The 12,706-nt window shown below is 40.0% G+C and overlaps 1 protein-coding gene and 1 pseudogene across 1 annotated transcript in view; one reads left to right on the top strand and one right to left on the bottom strand.

Annotated features, from left to right (window-relative positions):
• Positions 1-12,706, bottom strand: part of lrrc7 (leucine rich repeat containing 7) — a 105,688-nt gene that overhangs the window by 56,755 nt on the left and 36,227 nt on the right. Inside the window, 1 exon segment of the mRNA XM_061825234.1 lies at positions 3,849-4,046. Coding sequence (XP_061681218.1) covers positions 3,849-4,046 — 198 coding nt within the window.
• On the top strand, positions 1,397-1,515 carry LOC133504196 (5S ribosomal RNA; annotated as a pseudogene).

Here is a 12,706-nt window from a genome sequence, read left to right as displayed (position 1 = left end):
CACCCCATTATTGTGCAAATAATGCTGGAGGTCTAAGGTACAACAGGATACAATCAGTGCACCTGAATGCAGACAAGAAAAAACTCCATGTGCACAGTGCAATATATAGTGCAAGAATTCAATGGCTAAACATTTACAAGTAACAATCATCAATTATTGAAATTTTCAATATGAATATACCTTTTATTTAACTATGAATATATTTAAAGCATGACTTTGTTCAAAATTTCTACGTGCAATAAACCCTGCAAGGTGAAGTAATATTATTACATATATTTTGGACATTAATTGGAAAAAAATTGAAAATGAAAAACACTGAAATTCAAGCAAAATCTGGATATGTGCCAGCTTTCACAAACACGGAAGTAACATCCTTGACCCCGCCCCTGAGCTCGCCAGTGCTTAGCATTACAGATCATTTGTTCTAGCTAAGCCAAGATGCCGACGTGTTGTGCAACAAATCTGAAAAAACGCACCCAAATTTCTACTTCCTTAACCTCCCGTGGTCAACCTGACAGGATAAAGTTGAGGCTCGTTTATCAATGGGGAAATTTGCATGCATCTAATCATTACTGGTTATTAGCCGCTTAGTTATAGCCTCTCGTGCTGGTACTGTATAAGCAATACCATACTTTATGAGGCAGCACGGTGGCGCTCTTGCCTGTTGACAGCTGGGATAGGCTCCAGCACTCCTGCGACCATCGTGTGGCTAAGAAAATGGATGGATTGAAATATACGTGTAAGCACACAACACTTCCTGGTTACTATTTACGGCAATGTGCCCGGGCAAACCCCCTGATCCCCTACCGTCATCCCCCCCGCCGGTCGATCGCGTGAAGCTGGCTGCTTGAAAAGTACACCTTGGGGTTAAAAAATAAATAAATAAAATTCTGGCCACGTCTGCTGTATATTCTCTACATTGAAACCAACTCCTCAGAAAAGCATCAAATCTCTCCAGTCCAAAAATGGAACTCTTATTGTTCGTCATCAGCGCCACTCCCCTCCCAACACATCAAGTTCTTCCTGTGTGTATTCTGGCTCAAACGCTTGAACATTGTCCATTGTTATTATTATTTTTTTTTTGCTCAATGGAGTGAGGAGTAATAACATGGTGCATCGACTTGGTGTTATGCTTGCTTTATTGGCTCTTAGCACACAACACTTCCTGGTTACTATTTACAGCGCTGCACGCTTGCAAACCCCACACCCCCCTCCCCCGCCGCCAGTCAATTGCGAAAGGCTGGCTGCTTGAAAAGTACAACTTGGGGTAAAAAAAAAAAGTCTGGCCACAGCTGCTGCATATTCTCTACATCTAAACCAACTCCTCAGAAAAGCATCAAACAAATCTCTGCAGCCCATATCATGGAATTATTGGTTGTTGTTAATGCTTTGCCCCTCTTATGGCCATGCTACCCTGAGAATGCCCGATCTCGTCAGATCTCGGAAGCTAAGCGGGTTTGGCCCTGGTTAGTACTTGGATGGGAGACCGCCTGGGAATAGCAGGTACTGTAAGCTTCTCTCCCCGGTTAAATGCAGAGGGATTGCGTCAGGAAAGGCATCCGGCATGAAACTGTGCCAAACAAATATGCGTTCATCTATGATGACACGCTGTGGTGACCCCTAACGGAACAAGCCGAAAGGAAAAGAAGAACAAGTTAGCGCCACGCCCCCTCTCCAACACGTTAAATTCCGCCTGTGTGGATTCTGGCTCAAACGCACAGGCTTGAACATTGTACAATCATTCTATTTTTGTTTTGTTTGTAAATATTTTTCACAAAAATTGGCCACAAAATGCCAGGTAGTGGACGTTCTTTGTTCGGTGAAATGTATCCACGTGCAATGGGGAGTCATAACAGCAAGCACTGCAAGTGTGGCAAACGCTGATTGGCTGTTAGTTTCCAGCCGGGCTCGTTGGAATGTCTGTGCGAGAGAGGAGTTTCAATAATACTTTTCCAATTTAGATATGTTTATTGGTGAAATCTGTGGATAGAGTAAAAGAAACACTGAACACTCATCTACTAACTTTTAATGTTTGCCCCCATTCCTATTAGTTTGAACTAAGTGTTCCTTTAAAATTAGCAAGTCCATGGACTTTCACATTACTGCATGTGAGCATGAAGATAGGAGATGTTGTGTATTGAATCCTTTGTTTCAAATTTGACACACAACGTGTAACCTCTTGTTTGGAGAAGTGTTCATGTCACGGAAGCCAGCTAAACTATGCAGATCTATGTTGAGAAACCTCACTCTCAAATCCTTAAAGAGGTTCTGGGGACTGAGTTGCTAGCCGAGTGGTTGTTGCTCAGGGGCAAATGTACTCGACTCTCAACGGGTGACAAGGTGGAGGTGCAGGTTGGATCCCAGTTGTTGCTGGACGGCACATGATTGCCACCGTTACATCCGGTTTCTGTCAAACTCAGCGCAGACCTGGGGCTTCAGTGGAAATCCACTCCTAATCCACTCCTTAATGTCATGTCATGTCACAATTTAAAAAAAATTAAGCCAGCTGTGCACTGCTTGATGTAGTTGAATCCCATTGGACTACAACATCGCACAAAATAATGAGTTGAAGATGCATTTCAGCACATTGAGGGATTTTATACATGGATGCCCAGAACAGCCAGTCTGTGTAGGGGCTTGATGCTGTATATAAAATGTAATATATGTCCTCACGTTTCATAGCCATGAAAATATTGGTTATAAGGTTTGCTAAAGAGGGAGAAAGCTGGCGAGAACCAAAGCGAACATTTGCATATTTTGAAGGAGTTTTGCTGGTTCCATTCATTTTAGTATAGCGAGGGAGGGATCTACCTTGTTTACATTCTGGTCACAACATTTTCGTTGTCATTCACAGGCACATAATTATTACGATCACTAAGTATTGACATAAAACAATATTTCATTCCTTATCCACACCGCTTATCCCCACGAGGGTTGTGGGCGTGCTGGTGCTTTCTTAGTGATGTCATGTGACTAAGAAAGCGGAACTGTAATTGGCCGGGTGTTCCGTTGTGACCTGAAGTAAGAATGGCTGGTGGCACAGATGGTGAATTTTAGACAGCGAATTTTAGCCACATCAATTTCAGACAGCGAATTGTAGCCTGTTGAATTTCAGACAGTGAATTGTAGCAACTATTGAAAATATGATCACTTTGCATTTCAAATTCAAATCCTGTTTTCTGTGGCATTTCAAATTCATATCCTGGTGCCGCTAATTTACTTCCACAACATGTATGGTTTTCTCTGTTTTCCACTCTATATTATTTTTAGTAGAAAACGAAGAACAGAGGCAATGGAGTCTGAAAAGTGCCATTATAGGTTAATAGCTGGCAAAAGAATGTACTAGACAGGAACAAGATTTGGTTTAAACACTTGAGAAACACCATTAATAACCAGAACATGAAGCATAATTGGCCTTTGTTCATGACTTAATTATTGGGACAATCTACCTGGCCATTATACAACATCAAAGAGCTGAATTTGCCTTGATGATAATTTCATGCATGCTAAACTTACTGTACGTTTGGCCAATGAGTGGGTGTCAAATTAAACCATTTCATTCAAATGTCCAATCGATGAGATTGAGGTCAAATCACCCCAATTAAACCATGTCAGTTGTTTGGAACCATGTGAACAGAACATCAGACTAAAAGAAATACACTGGGGGGGACATAGTTTGACCAAGGACTAAAGGCTGCTAGTGCGAAAGGCTCTTCAGTGTTGATGAGCTGAACACGACGTAAGTTTACTATAAAATAGCCTCAGCAGAGAAACAGATGGAGCTTCCAAACTACTAACCCTAACTAAAAACTGCATTTCAAAATCAGAAATCCAATCTTCAGCTTTACCTTGGGTAGTTCCTCAATTTGGTTGGCATCCAGGTAAAGCTCCTCCAGAGTTCTCTCAAAGCTGAAGATTTCTTTAGGGACCTGCTGCAGGCTGCAGTGGGAGTAGTCCAACACTGAGATCACTTCCTCTTCCCCACGAAAGCAACGGCATGGGACCAGCCGGCCAATCAGCTTCCTTTTTGTGCTCATTTCCAGACACTGTACTGTAGAGGCAAGAAGAAAAGAAAACCATTCAATTAAGTGCATCATTTTACACTGCTTATATTGATCATTGAACCTAGCTCAGCAGACTGTGGGTGTAGGCGATGTACCTTGAGATGGTCACTTCACAACTGATAGTTTATGGTTGCAGATTAAATTTTCTTGAAACTGTAATTGGTTGAAGGACTCCTTAGTGGGAAAAAAACAACTAAATTCCATCTTGAAGTACAAATGCATGAATGGGCTATAACAAAGGGGCTTTTTTATTCAAATGGACGATAGTATTGAACAGGTTAATAGTTCAGCTGGACTTCAAGCTAAAATAATATATTTTCTTGCCTAGTTATACTGTAGTATGTACTTTAGTATAGCCATTAGCACATTCTTTATTAATTTATACATTTTAACATAACATGCATTCTGTAAAGGTATTTCAGTGCATTAGTTAATTACCGTAACTTTGGTGACATTTTCTGTTAGTAGGTCTATAGCTTTTTCATGAATGTATGTTGGTATTAATGTGCATTGTTTCATTCTTTGTTTTACAATTGGGAATGGCAAACAACTTGAAGGAAACATGTTTTTTTTTTCATTTGGAGATGGGTTCACGAGCTGCCAAACTGCACAAAATCAATACTGCAAAGATTTTTAAAGCAAAGGCCAGTGACTATTGCAAACACGGGGATACTCAAACAATATGTATGGTGCAGCTCGAAAGGATACCAAAAATTTTGTCACCATTTTAAGTGTTCAGACCGTTTCACATCATGGATCGTGCAAGCAATTCTGAAACAGTATTCATCTAAAAAGATGCAGCACAATTTGAGCGGTTACTATTAATACACGTTAATGGTTTAATCCTGTTCTTCTTATGTAGACTCAAACCTCCATCATACCCAGATTGAACGGACTGTAGCAAGTCTTGTGTCTGCTTTTCTACACCTGCATTTCTTTCAAACTCCATCACAAAGGCTGCACAAACATGCCTTCCTTTTGCAACACTGACCTTCTCCACAACATACGGACACTACTGCATTGTTAATGTATGCAACATGTATTTCATTACTTGATTTTAGCTGAAAACCAATTTAATCTGAATGTATCGTTTCTGAATTTTAGAAGAAAAACAGCAAACATGAGCAACTCATATACGGTACTTATCGTTATTAAATTAAAGTGCTACACCAGGCTTCTTTCCTAGCAATAACAAAGAACTATCACCACTGCGACTCTGTTTCTCGTTTAATCTGGAGACAATAAAACTGGCCATGATGAGGATCGAAGGGAGGAGATGAGTTCACTGTATTGTAAATAAAAAACAGATGTCAGAGTAGAACTGAATACAACAGGGAATAAAGTAGGACGCCAGCATTCAACGACTTGCAGTTTTATCTTTTTTATTTCATCCCCAACCACAAATGAATTGGAGTGATAGAAACGAACTGGAGCAGTGTGAGGGTGGTCATTTGTCACTCGTCTGCCGAAGCCAGATAAAAAGACTGCAGAACCAGCAACACTGTTTATCTTAAAGACCTGGACCAATAATAATCAATAGATCCATTTCCAGAGTCATACGCCACACATTTGTCCACAAATATCTGTGAAAAAACTGTCAATTGTCTTTAGTAGTTCTCACTCCAACCATATTTTTAATGGTTCAGGTTCACTAGTGTATAATACTGTATATGCAGTTCATACAACGGATATCGGTTGATGAAAAAAAAGGGGGTAATTCACAAACAATTGTCTGGCAAAAGCAAAAACTTCTGCAAACATGTTTTGCTAAGTGCTTTTCATTCCAGATGATGCCTTGTGAATATGTTTTTGTTTGTTTGTTATACTCTTTTACAATGGAAGGAAAATGTGATGTCATCCACAAGGTTACTTAAGTACGTCCCTCCTTAATTGGGATAATGCCCAAAACAAATCCTTATTAAATGTAATGAAATTTGAATTTGTCAAAACACTATATTTTCATTAGTTACTGATACTGAACATGTTGCATTGATACAATAGCTTCTGTATGCAAACACAGTGTTAGTAGAAAAAGAAAGGCCTCTATCTCAGGCAAGAGGGGCAAACCATCCCATTCTACTACTTGACAGTGTCAGGGAGAGTGAAAAATATTGAGTGTGAATGGGAGACAAGACAAGCATCCAAGGAGTACATTTACACCCGGTAAAACCAAAAGTACAGCTAAATCGGATGGAATCATCAACCAAGGCGCAAAATAATTTTCATTTTATATTATATGATGAGTTGGGACAGTGGAGCAGCTGCTAAAGTGTTGGCCTCAAAGTTCTGAGGACCCGGGTTCAATCCCGGACCCACCTATGTGGAATTTGCATGTTCTCCCCATGCCTGCGTGGGTTCCCTCCGGGCACTCTGATTTCCTCCCACATCCCAAAAACATGCAACATTAATTGGACACTCTAAATTTCCCGTAGGTGTGATTGTGAGTGCAAATGTTGTCTGTCTCAATGTGCCCTGCGATTGGCTGGCAACCATTTCAGGGTGTACTCCGCCTCCTGCCCGTTGACAGCTGGGATAGGATCCAGCACTCCCCACGACCCTCGTGAGGATAAGCGGCAAAGAAAATGGATGGGTGGATGTATCTTAAACATAATTTCCCACAAGACATACTGTAAACATAATTGGTTCCAGCCTTGATAAAAGGCACTATTTAAGTTTGTTTGTACAATTTGAATCGAAAATGGATGTCATGATGAAGATGGAACATGTCGAGTGATAACAAAATAGCCACACTTCAACATTGCTTTTAAATGCAAGTTAAATAAAATTCTCTTCTATTTGAATACTAAGTGAAATGAAGGAAGATTCCTGCCCATTGCAACTATGTAAAAAGTTGGAAGAGAGTGAGAACAGGTTAGCACCGATAGGGTTACTGGGAAGTGAGTGTGGTTGGCTGTGTTGCCTCTTGCTGCTGCTATGGCAACAGGATGACTGAGCAGACTGATGCTGCAGAAGCCGCATTACATGTGGACGTGGAAACATCTTGTTCATTTCACTACAAAGACTAAAACACAAATGTGCTGAGATGGATAGCGGACGCATGCAAACACGAACCCACCCCTGCACGCTACACACTCAGAGCAAACAAAGTCAAATACCCATACAAGCACGTTATGACTCTTCAGAACTTCACCTCAAGTAGTCTCTTGCAGCTGTTCTGTTGGTGAATCTGCATGTGTGTTATCTTGAGCAGCGCGAGAGGGTGAAACCCGCAGGGTCCCATAACAGCCATCACTTCACGTGCAGCCCTGCTATCTCCATAGTAACCGCTGCCATAGTGACAGTCTCCCAGGAGCTGGGTGTATTTTTACTCATCCTCTCTGTCATAAAACAGAACATACTGCTCTCAGTGGGTGATTGCTCCACATTTGATGATGCTTGACAGAAATAGAAATACTGTATATTAGACACCTTTAAAATAAACCTGCAGGAGAAAATTCTTTTCTTGCTGTCTTTTTGGGGCAAGGAATTCGTAGCACAAATTACTTCTGCCCTTATGCTCTAATAGAAGTCAAACCTCCACTAGACTTGTACAAACATACACTTGAGTCCAAAAGTAATTCTCATGAATTTGCTTTTATACAACACGATATTGGATTTTAAATACCAAAACTATAAAAATGTGATTTTAGCTTGAATTTACATAAACATGTTATTTACCATTTATGAAAGACTGTAAATGACATTACACACTCAAAATGTCACGTTTGAATCTTTGTAGGGATTGTTCTTCCGATGCCTGTATGGGATTTCTCCACATACTCCAGCTTCCTCTCACATTCCCAAAAATTTGCTTCATACTGCATGTTCATTGACGAAGATAAATTGTGCACACATTGGAGGTGCGATTGGTTGTATATTTACGATATATGTTACCTGCAATTGCCTGGAAAAAAAGTGTAAACGATTACACCACTCCTGAGCCAGAGTCAGCTGGAATGGGCTCCAGCTCAGCCACAATGTGAGTTGGTTGGATGGGATCAGGCTTGAGGGTCTACATCATATTGAAATAGAGTTGGTGAGTGCAGCATGACAAACTGATTGGTGAAATAAAAAATGAAATATAAAAACATTGGAATATGACTTATAAGTGTGTCTGGCCTCACAGTTCTGAGGACCAAATGGCGGCCCCGCCTATGTGGATTTTGCATGGTCTTTCTCCCCATGCCTGTGTGGGTTTTCTCTGGGCACTCTGGTTTCCTCCCACATCCCAAAAAGATGCATTCGTTGAAGATTCCAAATTGTCCCTAGGTGTGATTGTCTGTCTGTATGTGGCCTGTGATTGGGTGGCAACCAGTTCAGGGTGTACCGTGCCTCCTGCCCATTAACAGCTGTGACCCATGTGAGGATAAGCAGCTCAGAAAATGAATACTGGCATTTCATTTTCCCATTGTTTCTAACCATTCAGTCCACACCAGTGGCCAGGAATCAAAACAAAAACAGGACTTTTTTTCCTTGATGTGCAAACAAAAACATGCAACACAATATGACAGGGATGATGGTGAAAGAACATTAATAATGCTGTATCCTGTGTTGTTATATTAATAAAAATACTGTACTTTACACTACCTATCCTTATATTGCAAATTAAATGTGACTAAATTAAAAAAATAAATCCTACCTATCAAGAGAGAGTGATCATAAAGTTCATATTGAAGTATTTTGACACAAATAATGGTGGCACGGTGGATCAGATGGAACGCGTCGGCCTCACAGTTCTGAGGTCCCAGGTTCAAATTCCTGCCCCACTTGTGTTGAGTTTTCATGTTCTCCCCACGCCTGCATGGATCAATCCTGGACCCGCCTGTATGGAGTTTGCATGTTCTCCCTGTTTTTGAGTGGGTTTTCTCTGGTCAGTCCGGTTTCCTCCCACATCCCCAAAACATGCAACATTATTTGGACACTCTAAATTGCTCCGAGGTGTGATTGGGAGTCTGGCTGTTGTCTGTCTCCATGTGCCCTGCGATTGGCTCGCAACCAGTTCAGGGTGTACCCAGCCTCCTGCAAGTTGACAGCTGGGATAGGCTCCAGCACTCCCCGCGACCCATGTGAGGATAAGCGGCTAAGAAAATGGATGGATGAATACAAATCATTTTCCTTGTCATCAACTTTTACAATTATTTACTGTAGTGGAAAAGAACAACTGAAGAACTTCTTTGCTTCCATTTACTCAGTGTCCCTGAACACACATTGCATTCTCAGGTATCTACGACATGCTAGCCATGTACGGCGCCAGTGGCCGCATTGACTCGGTTACCAAATATAAAGGCTTGCAGGTTTGTCCAGGAAATCACTACAAAACCTGGCACTCTTGAATGAAAATGAACTTTTGTTCAAAATCTGTTCTTTGATGCCAGAATAAGCACACTCAATTGCGATCGACAGGCAGAAACAAACAAAGGTCAATTCAGGCTTGCACTAAATATGAACTGTGTCATGATTTTTTTTTTTTTTTGTTCATTGAACTCATTCAGGTGCAACCCTGGGAACAAGGAAGATGATTATACTATATTTGCTTCTGGCCGCAAGGGACATCAAATTCCTCTTTCTGTATTTTTACTTCAATTAGATGGATGCATAACAATTGAACTGGTTCTCTCATCAACGAGTTTCATTGGAATTGGCAATGTGTTATGTTGTTGTTGTTTTTTTACAATCCCACGAACAAACAACTAACCAAATAAAAAAAACCAAAAAAACAAACAGTGCAAAGTGCAATAACCTGTATTCTTGTATTATTTAATTGTAGTTTGTCAAGATGAATGATTTTTCCTTTTTTTTTTTTTTTAACTCACTGTCCCAGGAAGCTGTTTACATTTTTGCCTACATCCGTGACTCCAGGTGGCAGGTAAAACTGACTGACTCACTTCATTAACATTAAAGACTAATCATCAACCATGCAAACAAAACAGCTGATGTGCGTATATCTTCAGATGCAAATCATTAAACAATTTTTGTTGGACAAAATGGGTCCAGCTTGAATTAAAAAAAAAAGCCATACAAATATATATATAATATTTGCCTTAACACAGCAACATTTTGGGAAGCTTACAGCTAGTGGACAAGCTAATAGAAAAGAAAATTGATTACAATATTTAACGACTAGTATTAGGGCAAATAAGTACCCATGATACATTCAAATGATTTGAAAATGGAAGGAGTGATCCTTGATGACTCCAAATAGTTCAGTATTAACAGGGAATATTTTTTTCTGTTTTCTTCATCTTGTCATGTTGTTTTTGATGCGACCACAGAAGCATCCAAGTGACAATAATAATAGTAATAATAAAATTAAAAAAAGCTATGCTTAGTTGAAATAGCTGTAGATGAACAGACTCACCTAATATCCTCCCCTACTCAATTTATTGTTTGTCATGTGCTGATAGATTTGGATCTGACTTCCAACACTCACATCACTTAAATAGCCTTCTCAGTGAAGTGTTGCATTTTCTAAGCAGGCCAAGAGAAGCTCTTCTGCGCTTTCATCTCCCATAGACTTGACTATTGTATAGGTCTTTTCACTGGACTCCCCCAAAAGAGCATTACACAGCTGAAGCACATTCTGAACACTTCAGTTTGGGTTCTGATGCAAACAAATAGATCAGGTAGGTGCTATTGATCAATGCAAACTAAAACAAGCAAACATTCCAAGACATTTTTCCCTCTTGCCATTAAATTACCAGAGCAATATGGTTCATTTTCAAAACTGTAATTGTATCAGCATGACCACATTAGTGGAATCCTTCATTGCTCAGCCACCCTTCGGAGTATGGGTTTATTTTTATGTTTCAAAAGTATTTTTTGTCAAAATGGTTGTCTACTGTCATACGAGAGCACCTCCAGCTACCAGAGACAAATTCCTTGTGTGTTTTTGACAATTTCCAAATAAAGATGATTGTGATGCTGATAACTCCCTTCTAAAGTCTCTTCACTGGTTCCTAGTCAGCTATAGAATATAATTTTAAAAATTGCTACTGGTCCATGCAGTAAATCACGAAATGGCTTAGGTCCCGAATAACTTGAAAACTTACTTGTGTTATAAACTGAGCATGGCTCTGAGATCTACAGACTCAGGTTCGAGTGGATCACAGAGACCAAAGCAAATATGAAGCACCATTTGGTTGTTAAGCTGCACTCAAATGGAATAAGTTGACAACACGGGCGACATCAGCCCCAAGTCTGAATGTTTTCAAGTCCAGTTTAGAACTTGTTTTTCCCTTCCAGATAATTTTGCATTTTAGATGTTTTCCACTTTTTAATAGTTCTGGCACGATACATTTTTAGTAGCTTTAATTTGTAATTTTTCTTAAGATGTTGTTTGTAAAATGTTTTTTAATCATGAAAAGCACATTGACTTATTTTGTATCTTAAATGTGATGTGAATATAAATACATTTACTTTGCCTTGGCTTTACCTTTACGTTTTAATATACAGAGGTGAATATTTTTATATCATAATCAACACACTAAATAAACCTTCAAAGCATTTTGTTGATAACTTTAGTTATATACAGGACAGTGAGTGACACTCAAAGACCTGTCAGTCCACCTTTAAAGGTCCACCTCCACTCCATGTATTATCCTGAATCAGAAGCACCTGTGTGAGGTTGTTAGCTGCATAAAGACACCTGTACACTCCATACAATCAGTAAGACTCAAACTTGTAACATGGCCAAGACCAAAGAGCTCTTCAAAGACACCAAAGACAAAACTGTCCAACTCCACACGGCTGGAAAGGGCGACAGAGAAATTGCCAAGCAGCTTGGTGAAAAAGAGGTCCACTGTTGGAACAATCATTAGAAAATGGAAGAAGCTAAACATGATGGCCAATCTCGATCGGAGTGGAGCCCCATGCAAGATATCAACTCGTGGGGTCTCAATGATCCTTAGAAAGGTGAGGAATCAGCCCAGGACTACACGGCAGGACTTGAAAAGAAAAGAGCTGGGACCACCGTTTCCAAGGTGACTGCTGGTAATACACTAAGACATCATGGTTTGAAATCATGCATGGCACGGAAGGTTCCGCTGCTTAAACCAGCATATGTCAAGGCCCGTCTTAAATTTGCCAAAGACTGGATGATACAGAGGAGTCATGGGAGAAAGTTTTGTCGTCAAATGAGACCAAAATGGAACTTTTTGGTCATAATTTGGTCGATTGCGACGGCGTGGTGAGAAAACTCAGATAATTACAAAAAATGTTTAAAGTTAATTATGCGGTTATGCAAGGCACATATACATACATTTACACAAAGAATCCTCAATATACAGTACTTTAGAATAAATATGTTTTGCATTTTTGTCGTGGGGAGATCTTTGGGACTAAAACAAAAACAAACAAACAAATAAAACTGACCTCCCCCCCACCCTTCAATCGCGAGAGGCTGAATGCTTGAGAAGTAGATCTTGGGGTAACAAAGTCTGGGCACCCCTGCTATATACACTCTTATGGTTGTGCAATTTGTTGGAATTGTCTTATTGAAACATCTATTTCAAGGGCATAGTTGGCAATTAAATTTAATTCTGATGTACTCTTCAGCTTAAAGCAAAATGACCTCTTCAAGTATTTTGAGATAAACATCCAGGAAAGGAACTTTGAGGGACAGATGGTGGTGGACATTGCAAAAA

The sequence above is a fragment of the Syngnathoides biaculeatus genome, chromosome 7 (genome assembly GCF_019802595.1).
Source record: "Syngnathoides biaculeatus isolate LvHL_M chromosome 7, ASM1980259v1, whole genome shotgun sequence".
Lineage (NCBI taxonomy): Eukaryota > Metazoa > Chordata > Actinopteri > Syngnathiformes > Syngnathidae > Syngnathoides > Syngnathoides biaculeatus.
This window is presented reverse-complemented; position numbering and strand designations above follow the sequence as displayed.